The 16969-nt window shown below is 40.6% G+C and overlaps 1 protein-coding gene across 1 annotated transcript in view; it reads left to right on the top strand.

The window, feature by feature from the left end:
• TMPRSS15 (transmembrane protease, serine 15) overlaps positions 1-16969 on the top strand; it is a 151773-nt gene that overhangs the window by 76671 nt on the left and 58133 nt on the right. The window contains exons 16-18 of the mRNA XM_019523896.1: positions 11029-11118; positions 12988-13113; positions 13616-13756. Of these exons, the coding sequence (XP_019379441.1) occupies positions 11029-11118; positions 12988-13113; positions 13616-13756 (357 nt within the window). The remainder of the gene's footprint in view (positions 1-11028; positions 11119-12987; positions 13114-13615; positions 13757-16969) is intronic.

Below are 16969 nucleotides of genomic sequence, written 5' to 3' on the forward strand. Positions count from 1 at the left end.
TAATTGCCAGGATGGCACCAACAAGTCAACACTGATGGGTGCTTTTTCATTGAAACAAGGTGGAGGGGGGTGGTGAGCTTTTCCTAACCTACTGAACATCATCCCTGTAAACTGTGGGAGCAGTGTTTGGGGTACAGGTATGCTGTATTGATCTGAGATGTCTGAGACCAAGGAGAGAAGACAGCAGGCCAGAGATGGAAGAAGAAAGCCAGCCAGGGCATGTAAGACTAGGGCAACATGGTCCTATGAATATCTTGAGTGTCTCCAAGGAGAGTTTTCGAGCAGGGTCACAACAAGACAGCGTTTGAGTGCAGGCTGAAGTCTGATATGAGAGCTGCTTTCTGACACGGAGTTGCAAGAGGGCATCGCAACATCCTCCACAACCAGTATGTCTAACCATTGGGAACTGACATTCTGACCTGTGAAATGACACCTGAGATAGGCTAGGCTCTGGGGGAGGGGAGGGGCAGGGGCAGGATGGGTGAATGCAGACAAGTGACATATGTGGGGGGGTGTTGTTTAGTACAACTGACAACTAACTAGATGGGAGGGGGATTTGATTGTCATGCAGGAAGGTGAAGGGCAACACAAAGCACAGAGGCTCTGCTAGCCAGTGAATACTGTTCAGGCATTCAGGGCAGTCCCTTATTGGTGGTTTTCCCAGGAACCTTCCTATGCGGTGGTCTATTACCCCGCCCTGCCCCCCCCACACACACCCCACACATTCTTTCCTTCCTGTTTTCAGGTATGAATGATACACTACCGCCACCACCACCACCAGTGAAGAAGAAAACCAGACCATATACAAAACCTGAGAACAACACTTGGACATGCCATTGCTTCCTGTGTGGTGTGGTCGAAGCACATCAGTGGTAACTTGCAACCATCCTACAGTTGTCTTCCATAAAAATCTCTTGGTTAGATCCTGATCACTCTTGACTTGGTTGGTTGCATGGTGTGTGTGTCTGGGAGGGAAGCGGGGGAGGTTGTGGTGGCAGTTTTAGGTCTGCGTGCCTGCCTGCTGCCTCTGTCCCACTGGCCATGGGGTGCCCTCCCTGCTTGCAAGTAAAGGCAATAAATAAAGTACAATAAAATGATCTATAAGTAAAACAAAGATAAGTAAAAAAAAATGATAAAAAAGTAAAAATGATAAATAAATTGATTGGCTCCTGCCTTGCCCCCACCATGTAATGGTGTCAGTTGGTTGCAAAGGGGGAGAGTGTGGATTGGTGGGTGTTGGTCTCTGCCTGTCTGCCTGCCTCTGCACTCTGGCCCACAGGCCATGAGGTGCCCTTTGTGTTCAGTGTAGCTTTTTCACTGCTCTCTGCCCCATGGCCAGAGAAGTGCTTGGCTCTTGAAAAAGCAATCAGGAGTGGTTGGCTCCTGATTGTGTCTGTTGAAAAGTAAAAGCTAATGTGTGTGTGGGGGGGGGAAGAGGGTTAACCTTTTACATTTATTTTTAAAACACTGCAAGTTTCATAACATAAAAATAGAACAATCTACCCTTCAGGCTTCCACCTCCACGCAAGCTGAAGGTCACCTCAGAATCCAGCCTATATTTGAACTCTTGTCTTCTAGCACTGTGGCTACTGGTCAAAGAGTATAAAACCTTGTCTTGGGACAATGTAAAATGAAGGAGCCTCAAACAAATGACACATAGTGCCCATTCTCCATGAAGAGATTTATGTGCTTAAATAACCATTTAAAAGAATAACCCACAAATACTATAAATATAAAAAAGCATTCTGTGTACTTATACCAGTAAAGTTAAAAGTGTTAGCAACTCAATATTATTCTGCCAGTGGGTAACTCTGCTTATGCTCTTACAATTGCTTTAAAAAGGTCCCCTGAAAACCTTTCCTGCATGGTAAAATTCCAAAGAGCACCAGAGGTCATTAAAAAATAAAAAAGGCACCCTCTTCTCAAGGTAAATGGTTTCTAAAAAGGTACAAAAAAACATTTAAAACTCGCAAATCTTTGTTGCCATTCACTGAGTAACATTTGCTACTTCACAAGAATGGCAAGTTATGAATTTTTCCAAGTAGCTACCTGTCAAATTAAACAAAGTAGTCCTTTATATCTTGCCTGTGTGCCTGCCTCTGCTGCCTGCCTCTCTTTGCTCTCTGCCCCAAAGGCCTTGGGGCCCACTCTCTGCTTGCTCTTCTTCAAATATAACTGTGGCACTTGGTTCCATGGGTTTACTAAGCAGAAGAGTGCGTACTGCTTCTTGCAAATTGTTTACCGGTTGGGTTGTTGTTTATGCAAGTTAGGATGAATAAATCATTAAAGGCTAATTATGTAAAAGAGAATTATCTGCCTCCTTTTCTTTTGTGTCTGCTATCCTCAATTTGCAATTTGTTTGAAACAACAGGAAAAGTCATTTAACCAGTACTAGAAAACCCAGAGAATCCTCAAGTAGCAACAGCATGGCACATGGGGGAGAGGGCAGGGGCAGATTAAGACTCCTTGGGGTCCTGGGCCACACACCCCCCATGCCCTGCCTTGCAGCTGTGGGCTCTGTCCCCGGCCGGTGCTGCAGGAGCCGCAGCCAGAGTGGGATGTGCTGCCCCCGAGGCCCAGGGCCCCCCACCCTGTGCCCTGCCCTGCATCTGTAGGCTCCATCCCCAGCCAACACCACAGAAGCAGTAGCTGGAGCAGGACGCACTGCCCCCCCAGGCCCAGGGACAGCTGGCCCATACGTTAATCCTCATATGGAGGCTGGGGAGTCCCTGACTGTGGCTTGGGAGTGATGGACATTGCCAAGGCCAGGGTTGCCATTGCAAGTTAGGGCCAGCAGGATGGGGTGAGAGCGTGCAATAGTGACTGATATGGCAGCACAAGGGATCCTGGTGGCTATGGGATGGCTGCATTCAGTGCTAGGAGTGGGCGGGCACCAGCTGCTATCTTGACTGCTGCCATAAGTCTAAATGGGGACTGGGTAACCTTGTGCATTCATGAATGGTGCGGCAGCCAGCACCAAAAAAAAGGGAGTGGGGGCAGCTACAGGTGGCATACAAGGACAAGGCACGCACCATTTAGCTGTGTCTGACTGAAAGGGGAATGAAAGCTTTCCATGGCTCCCCACCCCTTCTCGTAGACATGCAAGCAGTTCATTCCTGGACTGAACCTGGTGCAAGTTATGTGCTAACTGTGCCATTCTCAATTAAGGACTTCTGGCTGCCTTGAGTCTGACTGTGGGGTAACCTTTTGTCCAATCGCGAGTGGTGCGGCAGGGAGTCGGCACACGCCACGAGGAAAAAAAACCCTCAGCAGCTACGAGCTACATTTGGGCAGGGACAGGTAAAGCGGTGATCATGCCATTGTCACCCTGGCAAGGGCATGGCCGGGGCATGTGTGGTGGGGTGTCCATCTGCGGGTGTCCATACAGGAGAGAGAACACTGATACATGTTGGGCTGGGTGGACCGCTGCATCTGCCGTACTACACCTGGCGTTGAGGGAAATGCATAATACCCATTTATCAAAACGGGGCAGCTGAAATTTGGAGTGACATCTGGTGGACTAAGGGGTGAACCACAAAAAAGCTGCATCACCATCTGGTGAACAAAGAGGCTCATTACACATCTGAGTGCCTTTTTGTTTGCACATAACGAACCTATGGATGTGACGCTTTAATTTGCGGCGAGCCAAACTAAACTACATCCAAGGAGTTTTACTTTAATGCACCAGAAAGACTTCTAAAGCATCCAGAAAACCCGCTCGTGGAAACAGTCACACTGTTGGTGTGCAAGACAAGACAAAAAGATTATTTATAATTTCCATAAGATTATTTATAATGTCTTGTGTTTACACATCACAAAATCAAATTTTGCCATAAGCAGCCAATGTCCTACCAGTAGAACAGAAAGTTGTTCTGTTCAAGCATCAGTTCGTGAGGTGGCTCATAAACTTCTACTTCTTATAAATCCTTAAAGTAATTGTGTTCATGAGTGTAACCAGTTTTCCAGAAAGATTAATTTCATCACAATGCATTCTTGATGATATTTACAGGAACTCTTTCACTTTGGATTATAACTTTACAAAATTTCTACGTCAAATGTGTGTCTTTACATAGTTTCTTTCTGTTTTAAAGTTTTGGTATTTCTTGTAAAGAATGATGAAAGTTCCATATTGTTACTGTTGTTCCAAAGTCCAAAGTCTTTCTTGTATGTACTACAGTTTTGTTAAATGGGCAATCTGAACAGGAACTTGTCCATTGTGCAGGCTGTCAGAATGGCTTGAAATATTTCAACATGTAATTCTAGTAATATACAGTAAAAGCAAAACATTCAATGTATTAGATTTTAAGATCAGTCTTAATATTGCCCTTCTGTAAGGCTCACCTCTTTCAAATTGATAGGGCCCAAATATGGAATGCAATGTAAAATATAGACTCAAAAAGAGCTTCAAAAAATTATTCTTCATGAGGAAATTTACAATATGGCAGGATTGTTTTCTTTAGGGAAACTAGGTCTTACTGTAATCAAATTAACAGTTCTTCATTGTTATTGGAAATTACACTAAAGTCAGGGCACACACAATTTCTGTAACACTGGCATAAAATGTGCAACACCCCTGCAAATGAAGCCCACAGAAAAGAGACAGCGATACATTTCACGTGTGAGCCATAATCTATAACTATATTTTTAAAGAGTTTTGACTATGTAAACATCTTAATGTAAAAAGAACACTTCACTTTGAAATGCCATGTGATTTTGCTATCTAAATCTTCACAATGTTTGTTGGGATAGTCTCATAGTACACAGATTATAAAATCATTTACAAAGTAAACCATTCTTTCTTCTACAAAGCTAAGAAGAAAAGCACATTTTCCCCAAGCAAAAATCCAGAGATTTAAATCTTGGAATGTATTATGTAAGTTCTGTCACGTACCAAGCATACTGAATCAAAGCATGCTAGGTCAGATTAAAATATTTACTATATTGTTCCATCTCCCAAAATGCAGAATATCTCACACACATCCTTCCCTTATACGTATACTCTGCCCTCACATCTGGAAGTTTTATTAGCCTTCCTTCTGCATTTGTTCAGGTGAGATCTGACAGCAGAAATGATTAGATATGCTAAAACTAAAACATTTTCTTTCCTTCTTTCTTTATTTACCAGAAGCAGGAAGTGCAGGAAATCTCACAAAAGCCTTGTGACTTTTGAGCTTGGGTCTGTGGACTGAATTTGTAGAGAGATTCTGAGATAAGAAATGTCATGTTTATCTTACATGAACCCTGTTAATCTTTTAAGGGTTGCTAGTCACCAATGTAGAAATGTCCTCAGGTATTCCTGAGGCCTTCACTCAGTCTAGACAACAAAAATTTCACATCTGCTAGGAGAGCAAATCAAATTCTGCCCTCGGCTAAAACCCCATTATCTTCAGTAGCACTATAGGGACTTTTACTAAAGACAATTTCTCCATCTGAGGTTTTCCAGTCACTGGATTAAGCCTTAGTCCCGTGAATGGAAATGGAAGCAAAATATTGCAAGTAAAATGGATCAAATTTTGGGACAACAAGAAGGGTGCAATATTTGCTGTTTTCTCAAATCCCTAATCTCCAAAAGAACTAAAGGTGTGCAAGTTAATCACCACAAATCAGAGACCAGCTAACTCTAAAATCCATAGCATTACAAAGTTAGCTTCTTATTTTAGTGGAAATCTTTAAAATAATCTCTCAAAGTGTAGGGAAGCACAGTCTGTTTAAGTTGCCGATTCTTAAGCATTTTTTCTTGTATAAATTTAAATGTTTAAGGCAAATTAAAATGCTATTATGAGATATTTTGAGCCACCACTTTAAAGCAAAAACACGATGTAGAATTATCACATCAAAGTATACTCATCTTCTCTCTTTTTCTTCCTCTGTATGTAAGCACATCTGTACACTTAAGATAGACTTATGTATGATAAATGTAAGTAATATATTGTCTAGAGAGTAGACCTTTTATCAGAGAATAGTTCATGAGGAAAAGTTGTTCTAAGGAAAATAAAAATTGCTATATTATCTAGCACTTAAAAGGATTATGTAAAGCAGCTAATAGGGATCTGATGAAGTGAAAGTAACTGACGTAAGTGTTTGAAATATTCATTTATTACATATTATACATTTGTAATGAAATTCTGACCCATTCGTCTAATAATATTGCATAACAGGGAAATTTGAAATCACATTATAATAGGAATCTATTGCAGCTCTGTTATAGAACACGTGTAATCTTTGCTACATAACTGGACCGCCATTAGAGTAAATGGTAGCATCATAATTAAAATGGCAGATACCGTAAGTGCTTCCTTACAGCCATTTGTATCCAGACAGCTACTAATACATTTTCTTAAACCAAGCATAATTGGTATCTTACCAGCCAGCTTTTCAATGTAAAATTATGCTTGAAATTAAAAAAGTAACTCTTAAATGTTTAAAAGCAGTGACCCCTTTGCAATTTCCATTTAGTGTATACATACTAGGCATAGCAGAAGTTTTAGAAGGCTCACTAATGTCATATGACATCATTTTAGTTCTGACTGTATTTGTGCAAGGGCCTAACTACTCACCTGTTCATAGTTTATTAAAAAAACATTTTGAAAATTTCCAGATCTATGTGTACAACTTCAAAGCTCTCAAAACTCTCTATATTACATAAATGTGTGTCTATACATTCTACTGCTTGCATGTGTTTAATGTAATCACCCTCCATTTATAACACATATTCTCTGAAAAGTGTCTTAGAAAAGTTGGTAAATTGCAGCATTCCCTTTTTGCACATGGGGAAATTGAGGTACAATGTAGACGCACTTGAGCTGCCTTTAAGGCCCCTGACAGATGTCAAGAGCACAGTGGGATCTGATGTGGGATCCCAACAAGCATGCTTCCTGCCATGCCACAAAATAATACTTTACTGAGAACTAAGACTAGCGGAGGCAGGGGCCATGTGTAGGGGGTACATGTGGGTACATGTGTACCCCCTGAGCCTGGCAGTGCACCCTCTACAAAAAGGCGCTGATTGCCACTCCACCTCCAAAACTGCCAATCCCCGCAGGCTGCCATCAACCCATGGTCAGTGCTAGCCATGCCCCCACCCCTTATCACCGCCGCCGTACTGCCCCAGCTGCCGGGGCATGGGTCATTCATGAGTGAAGGCATATAACAGTGAAGTCACTTTCCCAGAGTAATGGAATGAGACAGTAGCTGACTTGTACATAGAGCCACATTCTTCTGACCTGTCAAATCTGTGTCCAGGAATGAAAAGCAAATGCAGCATCACAAGATTAGTAATAGCTCCCAGCAGCCAATTTTCACATGTCCTGACCATAATGCTGCCAACTTCCCAAGCACACACAGAGCTCTATAAATATGATCATGTTCTTCTAGTGAGACAAAGTCAACAGGCATGCCCTTTAAAGCATGTCATAATCTAAGCTTCTTAAATTATGCACCTTAGAAATAGGAAAAAAAAAACAGTTTTGCACACTACTGTGCAAGGCCACTATTATGTTTGTCGCAGGGAATTTTTAAATAAATGACTGAAGCCACAAGTGTAGGAAAGAGTGTTGCCAGACTGGAAGGCACAGAATATACTGGAACTAGAAAGTCAAACTATATTTTTGTTAGCATTATCAGACTCAACACAAAGTAACTTTAGATTCATACATGCAGATTCAACACATTCACATATTTCCAATCTCATACCCCATTATCCTACCTTCCTCCACCCCGGTGATGTCGTAGTGATATAATGCACAGGCTACAGTTCTCTTGGGTGGCGTGTGTTTTCTTTCTGGGTAATGCTGATGTGATGACCTTCTTAACTGCTTCCTTGAGAATGCTGCGCTGTCTCCTATGTTGGGTTCATATTTGTTTCCTTCCTGCACAATGGCTAAAACTCCCTTGAACATAGTCTGGAGGAGGTGGCACTCTTTCACCCATTTGAGATTCAGATGTCTTCTTATTGCATGTAGGTAGTTCAATGTTATCAGGTCCTGGCTGGTTAACATTGCTACTGTCTGATATAGCATTATTGGTCATTACTATAGGTTGCAAAGTGGTTGGCCCAACAACAGGTGGGGTTCCAACTTGCTGCTGTGCTCTGTTCGATAGTTATGGCTATGTTTTGCAATTGGTTGATATGGTTGCATCAAACAATATTAGGCGCCACTTGCACTAAACGGGATAAAGGACCTGTTTGCATGTTCACAACCACAGGCTGCTATTTCTTAAATCTCTGGTAATCACAGGGGTTTGCACTTCATGTAGTTGCTGTTCCTTTTGTCCTGGTTTTCATGCAGAAAACTTCTGGCCCTTTGGAGTGGGCATCCACCACCAGTAGGTACATTATCTCTAAAAATGGTCCTGCAAAAATCAATATAGAGCTGTTTCCAGGGAGTACACGGCCATACCCACAGGTGTAATGGTGCTGATTTGGGCATCTTCTGTACCTGTTGGCATATCATACACTCTTTAACAAAGTTCTATTTGTGAATCAATACATGGCCATTATACAAAGCTTCTGGCCAATTCCTTCATTTTTACAACTCCTGGGTGTTCCCTGTGCAGCTCTTCTAAAATGCTTGTGTTCAGGATGAATCCCCCACATGACACATTATAGTAAGTTCATTTTTATGTGCATAAAAACTGCTATATTAGGATCATCTATTTTTTTCCAGACTTTCAGGGTGGCTTCATACACTTGTGCTAGGGTGAGATCTGTCTTGGTTTCTTGCCCAGTCGTACTGCAGGTTACTGGGGCATACTTCAGATGAAATAAATTAACAATTCCAATAGATTCTGTTTGTAGTACAGAAAGTTCTTTCACAAGTAAATGAGAGTCCATTAACATTTCCATGTGCCTTTGTTCTTTTGTACTCAGCGTTGTAAGGGTGGCCAGCTAAAAATAGGGGCCATTGTTGCATACCTGCTGCACTTGTCCTATACACTCCTTTCTTAGCATGGATTATTGAGACTAAGGCTTAATGATCTATGACCAATGCACACTTTCTCCCATATAGTTATTGATTAAATTTCTTTCCTCCCCACACCAGATTTAAAGCTTTTTTGTCTATCTGTGTATAATTCCATTCTGCTCCTGTAAGTGAGCATGGTGCAAACACTACAGCCTGTTCAGAACCATTGGTCCTAGCTTATGGTATAATAGCCCCAATGCCATGTGAGAATAGATCACATGCTAATTTGATAGGCAACAATAGGTTAAAGTGAATAAGAACCCTTTCAAGCACTCACAGTCAGGATGTTACATGGTAATTGTGCATTGGTCCTGGAGCTCTTAACATGGGCTCTCCACACATTAACATCTGAAACTGGTTGTAAGCACTTGTTATGTAGATTAGAGTGATGCCACTCGAGGCCAGGATTACCTCTGAACTGTGCTCCCAGATCATGTTAAGCTAAGGTGCAGCCACTCTAGGCTACACCTAAATGTAAGCAGTCCTTCTGCCTCCCTCCTATCCCTGGGTCTGGAGGATCTGGCCTGGATCATGCCCACTGCCACCCACTCACCCTCCACACTACCTCAAATCCCTGCTCACTGACATCCGCCTCACTTACTTGTGGTTGACCAGCTGTCTGTCCAAGGGGAGCAGGCAGGGAAGGGCTAACCTGCCTGCTTTGCTGCTACTGCTGTTGCTGCTGTTTCAGCAGGCTCACCCCAAAGAAGAGCGGCAGCCCAGCGCTGGCAGCAGTGGCCAAGCAAGCAAGTTAACTCTTCCCTGCCTGCTCCTCTGGGACAGACAGCTGGGCAGCTGCAACTAGATGGAAGTGGGGAGGGAAAGACAGGTGGGAGTCATGAGGGGGAAAGTGCAGCATATGGGGTGGGAATTCTTGCCTTTCTGTCTTCCAGGCCCCTGCACGCCTGAAGTGTGACTGTTCCAAACTCAAGCTAGCACTAATGCTCATCAACATTTGTGCAGCTCATGGTATAAGGTTGTTACAAGGCCCTTAGAGTATGCTGGTGTGCTTACTTGTGTCCAGACTAAAATTAAGTCTTTATTTTCAGATGAAAACATTTCATCTGAAATTTTCAGGTATTCAGATAAGCTAGTGACTTTGAGAAATTAATTATGGTACAATATAGAATCTATAGGAACCATGCAAAATACTATGCTGGGTTGTTGGGGGGTTTTTTGTTTACAGGAGGGGGGTTGGTTTAAATGTAGATAAAACTGACTGAAAAGAGAGGTTCCCACCTCCCCCCTCCAAAACGTCCCTCACTTTTATTAATTTTATTTTCCTCTCAAGATATGCTGATGAAAATTGTTGCTATTTAAATTGTGGAATAAGAGAAAGAGGCTTTATGTTATATAACAAACAATTTCTCACTCCAGCAAAGAGTATATCAAATAAGAAGACGTTAAGAAATAGAGTAAACAACAGAAATGTTGATAAATAAACATGTTATTTACATGTAAAAAAATTGCTTTCCAGATTTTAATTCATGAATTAGATTAATTAAGCTATACAATCAAACAATAACATAAGCATTTTAAACTGGCTTCTCTGGTATAAAACTTTCAAGCTTAGCTTTCTGATACTCTCCCTAGGGACCATTGGTCAACAAATAAGGGTCAGGTTGTGTTCCTCTGTCACATGACTAAGGCAGGCCTGGCAGGGAATGGTTACAGTTGCAGACCTGTTCCTCAGAGTACAAGAACCAGGTGGGACTAGTAGCTTATAACAGTAATATCTATAAAAAAGCTATGGCTGACATCATGGTATTGCTACCCTTTGTATTAACCACTTCACTCCCAAGGAGCTCTGAGATACAGTTCACTGCACATTGTTTAGGACTGCATATTAATGGATCATTTTGCTTTGAACATTCATACCATTATTACAAAGTTGAATATTATCTCTATGCTACCCAGCCCATGTTTATAAAGCAGAAGTAAATAGTTAAATGACCATTACTTGGCTGACTTGTATTTTTATTGACTAGAATATGAACTTTCTAGACAATCAGTTATTCAAAAAGGCAAAAAGTGGCTTAAATTTCTAATGTGATTTCTCTTGCAGCTGACTGCGGCGGACCATTTGAACTTTGGGAACCAAACACTACTTTCAGCTCTAAAAATTACCCAAACAACTACCCCAACCAAGCCTCCTGTAAGTCAACCCTTCCCAAATCAGCAGGAATTAAGAGTACAATAAAAATGGTTACAAATGTGCTTTTCAAAATGTTAGGAAGGAAGAAAAGCACTCTTAATTAAGGACCATGCTGACAACTTGTCAAATTTAGTAAATGGTAGTTAACTAAAAATAATGGAGAATGTTGGCATCCATGCTGACAATTAGAGCATATTCTACAGTTCTCTAGGACCTGTAGTTTTTCTGCATTGACCCCATTAACTGAAGAGTACCATTTCAGACCATAGATGTATTGTAACCAGCACGGTGATACCCCTGCTATAAAATATTTAGCGCTAGCCTCCTCTCTTCTTTCTCCCCTTGTCCTCTGCTCCTGGAGCTCTTAACTGTCTCTGTAGCTCCACCTTCCACCCTTGTGGTCATCAGGTCCAGCCTTCCAGCCAGGAAGACTCATAACTGCTGACTACTTGCAGGCTGAGCACCCCCTTACATTCTTCCTTGGCTACATGCAGACCAAGGGAGGGTCTGCAGTAGGAGAGACCAATAGGAATGAAGGGGAGAGCATTAACTGGTCACAGTTTGAATAATATAGTTGTTGCCCTAAGAACTAGGTGGTATCTGGTTCTCCTTCCAAATGGAGAGAGCAAGCAGCAGGGTAGATATTGCTTTGAAGTATGCTTCAGTTCTCTCCAAACAAGGACCTGGTTATCTCCTCCAAATGAGAACCTGGTTAACTTTTAATAAATCACTTTTATTAATCGTTATAAAAGTATTAGCTCCAAGCATGCCTATAGATATAATCTTAGCAAGCAAGTAATTGCATATTACCAGACCTAATAATACATGACTTGAGAGCTGGCCAGGCATCTCAGAGCAGGCTCTGGTTCCTTGAAGGGAGATCAGATGTCTTTGGTTCTCAGGTATCATTAGGGTGAGGAGAAGGGTAGAAGAAGGAGAAAGGGAAAGAGGGAAGTAATATTTATAGTCCTTTAGTCACATAGTTACTAATTAAGCCAATTTTCTGTTTTTCATTAACATCTTGAGTTATGTCTTCACTTTATCATTGTTTTTCTCTTCTTACCAGATACCAGGAGCCATCTGCTCCAGATATGGGGGAAATACACCATAACAAACCCTTTTATTCATAACAAGCATTTTTATCATCAGACTCTTGCAAAAAATCCTTTTTCTCTGTAAAACATGTTCCTCAATGACATAACCTATGGTGTATGCTAGCTCCATGAATGCACTCTATCTTACTTATGTTATGGCAACTAGGTTTTGTAGGCCTAAGGGACCATTTCAGTCCTGTCAAGTTTCACGAGGATGAATTGTCTCCACAGACCTAGGTAGTGTCTTCCTCTTGTTCAAATAATGTTGCTGATAGTTTGTACAGGATTCAAGTGACACTGATCTTATTTTTACTTTTGATCCTTCCTACTTTTAACAGCACCCCCTATACCACTTTATGCAGTTTCAAAGTTCAAAGAAGAGGTAATTTTTGAAAAGCACCAAATGGAAGTGATGTAACTAGGGTGGGACAACTGGGGCAGAAGGAAATAGTTACCATTGCAGCTGTGCATTGTGTCAGCAGTGTTGAAGCAGCAGCCAGAAGTCACCACTGTCTCATGTGTGGCAGCTGCCTCAGGTGCCCAGCCACATCATTACACCTCTGCCAAATTATTTAGTTCTGTTGTCAAAACGTACTTAAAGGATCACTGAAAATCAATAGTATTTAAGGTCCTAAGTGCCTAAGTCACTTAGAAACATTCTGCCAATTTTGAAAATTTACTAAAGATCTTTCTTCTGGATGGTCTATAAATGTGCAAAAAGTAGAATCAGTGTGAAGCGTATGTGCTTTGTAAAAAAGAAAATACTGTTTTCTAGGTATATGGTATTTAAATGCTGAAAAAGGAAAAAATATTCAACTTCATTTTCAATATTTTAACCTGGAAAATATTTATGATGTAGTTGAAATCAGAGATGGAAGAGGAGCAGATTCCTTGTTTCTAGGTAAGTAATGTGTATTGAGTAATAGGAACAATGGACTCAAAACAAAATGAGAAATTTGTTGTAAAAAGAATTAGCTCTCTTTTTAATTGCATCTTACATTAATACAGTCTTTTTGGGATAACCCCAAAAACTTGACAGTTAGCTAGAAGGCACCCAATGTGTATGTTGTGTACGTTGCCCCAATCCTGTTTAATTTCACAAGGAGAAGTGTTGCAGTTGAAGTCAGAAGGCCTTCTAACATACATTTTGTTAAGTATAAGCACAAGGGTAGATGGTCAAGGCCTATATTAACATGTCTTGTCTCATGTTTAATTCTTACTGATTATAACTCTCTAGGTGCCTTGTGTACTTGGGAATACTAATTATCTATGGGTAATGGTGTTCTCTCCTAATTTGATTATGTATTATAGGTTTTATCCTATGTCATCCCAAACCATTTGATGATGAATAAATAAATATTTTACCCATCACTGAAATGTATCCATATTTTCCTTGAGAGCAGCTGTTTATACAGGACAAGCCTCTTTCCCAGATGTCTTCTCTACCACTAACCAGATGACAGTGTTCTTCATTACTGACAAAACTGGAACTGCAAAAGGATTTTTAGCAAACTTCACTACTGGTTACCACCTTGGCATGCCTGGTGAGTAAAATAGCTAGATGATTGGATTTAAGAAGTTACATTTATATAAGGTAATATTGAGAAAAAGTTCAAAATGAAGGCTGATTCTGAATCCTTGATCCATGGAGATGTGAAAAAACAAAAAGCAGAACCAACACATGCATCAGACTAAACTTCAGATTTCTGATTATTGACTGCTTGTATCTATTTCATACCAATTAAAACTGCGATATTAAACAAATTAAGTCAAATTTAGCATAGTGTGGACTATGTAATACCTCATTTCAGGGAAACATTTGACACAACATTTCAGTCATTACCATTTTTTTTTGGCTTTATGGGGAAAAATATAGAATGTTATAGGCAGTTGTTAATTGTGTCACATACATTCCGAATAATAGAACCTCTCCAACTCATTTTACGGTGACCATTAGTCAAGGCAGATTTGTAAATCACAGTTTATATCACCAGTCAGGAAGCCTCTATTTAATCATTATTTCCCACAAAAATGCATTCTTGTTTGAATTCATTTAACTTCTTGAAACTTTGCACTTTTAGAGAAGGGTTAAGCACTTGACTGAGTGTACACAAACTTGCAGAGAGACAATAGGGCTGATAGGCAGGTAATCAGGTCTGTTATCTGTCATCTCCACATACTGCTGTTAACAAGGATGTTATCTGTGGAGACACAAATTCATACTTTGAGAACTGAAACTAAGCATCACAGAGATGCCTAATGGGATCTTCTAGACTGAGCACTGCGTCCTATTGGGTCAAGTGGTTTTCTTTAATCTTTATTAGCTATAGAGGAGCATCAGGCAACACCATAAGATTGGGCCCCTCATATAGTCCATGGCCTGTTTGCCATATTTATAAAACTTTTCTACAAAGGTTACATGAATATATGGTCTCAAATAGTTATAGAGAAGTTATGATCCCTATTCCATGAGGATATCTTTGAGCTTTAACGTATCTGAAGTTAAAACTATCTTTATATAGGTGGTGTGGTATGTTTTTTTTTAAAAAAGCATCCTAACAAAAAAATAAATAAAAAGTACAATAAAATAAAAAAATCTGATTTAAATAAAAATCTGATTTTTTTCTTTAAAAAACATTTTTTTTATCCACCCTGCCATTAGTCTTCTTTTGAAGACTGTTTTTTGAGCATTGATTATCAACCTAATAAATCAGAAATTATTCTGATACAGTACACAGATGGTACTGTGGCAGACCCAGGAGGGTGTAGCGATGCAGCCATATCCCCATTTGGCTCTCTGTGCATGGTCATTGAGCTCTGAGCTCATAGTGTGGTCAGAGTGGAATCCTGCCAGAGTTTCACATGCAGAATTGGCATTGACTAGTTGATCAGCATGACCTCTAGCTGAAGCCACTGCTCTCTCATGGCCCCTGAGCCCAGGGGATAGGTGCTGCTGCTGCTCATCTTCCCCCTTCCTCCTCCCCTGCCACTTCTCAAGAGAATTCAGAAGAAGGAGAAAAGAGAGGATGAGCAGCAGTAGAGCAGACGAGGTGGCTCTGACCAAAGCTTGTTCCAATCAGCTGATGATCTCATTGTCATGAGCTCAGAACTCACTGCTCATGCATGAGACATCCAAAGGAATGGGTGGCTTCCCCACTCCTCCCTAATATTCCCTTTTAACCGCTGAAGAGTTAAACATCCTTAGTTGTGACTGGCTAAAACCACATTTTTTTCTAAGTCATGGATAGTGTATGATTTATTTCATGCAAATATAAAATAAACAAAAGTATGCAAATCTAAAATATCAAGTTACTGCTGTTAAATTCTCATGAAAGTGTCCCTTTAATAGTCATTGACTTCTGGTGTTGTAGGAGTAAGATACTGCTTAATCTCCCTTTTGCTCTGATTTCGATGCCACATATTCAGTTTTTTTTCTGTTTGGGGTTGGTTTTTTTGGTGGTGGGGTATTTTTTTTTTCTATTTCAGCATCTTTCTCTTCACTGTGACTTAAAATTACAATTAAGTTTAGTCTTCCTGCATCATGCTACAATCATTGCCACTTTTGGCTTAGTATAAGAAAAGAGTTCTACAGTACTTTCATCATAATTAAGCTTAGTCATGATCTCTGTAGCTAAAGGACACAGGCTTATCTCCAAATGATGTAGGCCATGGTTAAAAAGAATAGTTAGTAAATACATGAATTATATAAAAGAAGCAAATGTATGCATTTATAAAGCCATTCTGTCAACTGAAAAGGAAAATCCACGTAATCAATACCATTGAAACATATTGAAATTCTCAGTTTCCCTACAGGTAGCAAAATTAGGGATAAAAGCACCACTCCTGGATAACTAGACATTTTGAAAATATGTCTGTAAGTGTCACAGTGTAAGCTACTGAAAACAGAGTTGTACTGAAATGTGGACAACACTCCTTTATCACAACAAATTTTGAGGCTTCAGAATTTGTTTTTGTTTCACATGGGAATGAAAGCAATATCTTTTGAATGTTTTGTGAAAAGAAATTGTGTAAAACTAGCCATTTTCCACTTAGAAAGATCTGTTTTTTGCTACTGGCTCCATTCGGTCATCAGAAGTGACCAGAGCGCCCTGGACCTCAACAGTTGACCAGAAAAAAATGTCACCAAAGTCGATATGTCTTCAGTAAATGTTTTGACCTCTGTAAAACAGCATATTTTGATCTCATCAAGAATATTCTTAGCAGCCTGGAAGTTGAGCAGTTTTGAGTATCTTCTTATTGTACTGCTTAAAAGAGAGCTGAGCTCCTTTGAAAAATCTAGGCCCAACTATAGGTTTTTAGCTCTTAAAAATCTGGTTCAAGGAGCCCCTTGATAGCCCATCAACTGACATGGGCTTCTAGCCACATCAGTGTACTACTTGCCACCAACTAGTGTGGCCATCATAGAGGACATGCTGGTTTTCTGCGACTCAGGAGGCACCAGTCATCCATTCCCACCAACATGAGCCTTGTCAGCTGTGGGGTTGATGGTAGGGTGGCCATCAGTCTGGTTGTCCTCTGTCCTCTATTGATACGAAACTGGATGCCTTTATGTTCTCTATTTTTCTCTTTAAGAGAAAAATAGCTCTCATAGAGGACAGGGTGTTGCCCTGAGGGGTCAGGCCAACGTTCAGGATCTCAATATTGCACTGTTAGACAGGAAGGTGTGGTGTACAATTGCACATGCACACATAAAAATCAATTAAGCACACACTCACTAGGTGCATACACCCTATTAG

The sequence above is a fragment of the Gavialis gangeticus genome, unplaced genomic scaffold (genome assembly GCF_001723915.1).
Source record: "Gavialis gangeticus isolate Ggan-Ray unplaced genomic scaffold, GavGan_comp1, whole genome shotgun sequence".
In the NCBI taxonomy this organism is placed as follows: Eukaryota; Metazoa; Chordata; order Crocodylia; family Gavialidae; genus Gavialis; species Gavialis gangeticus.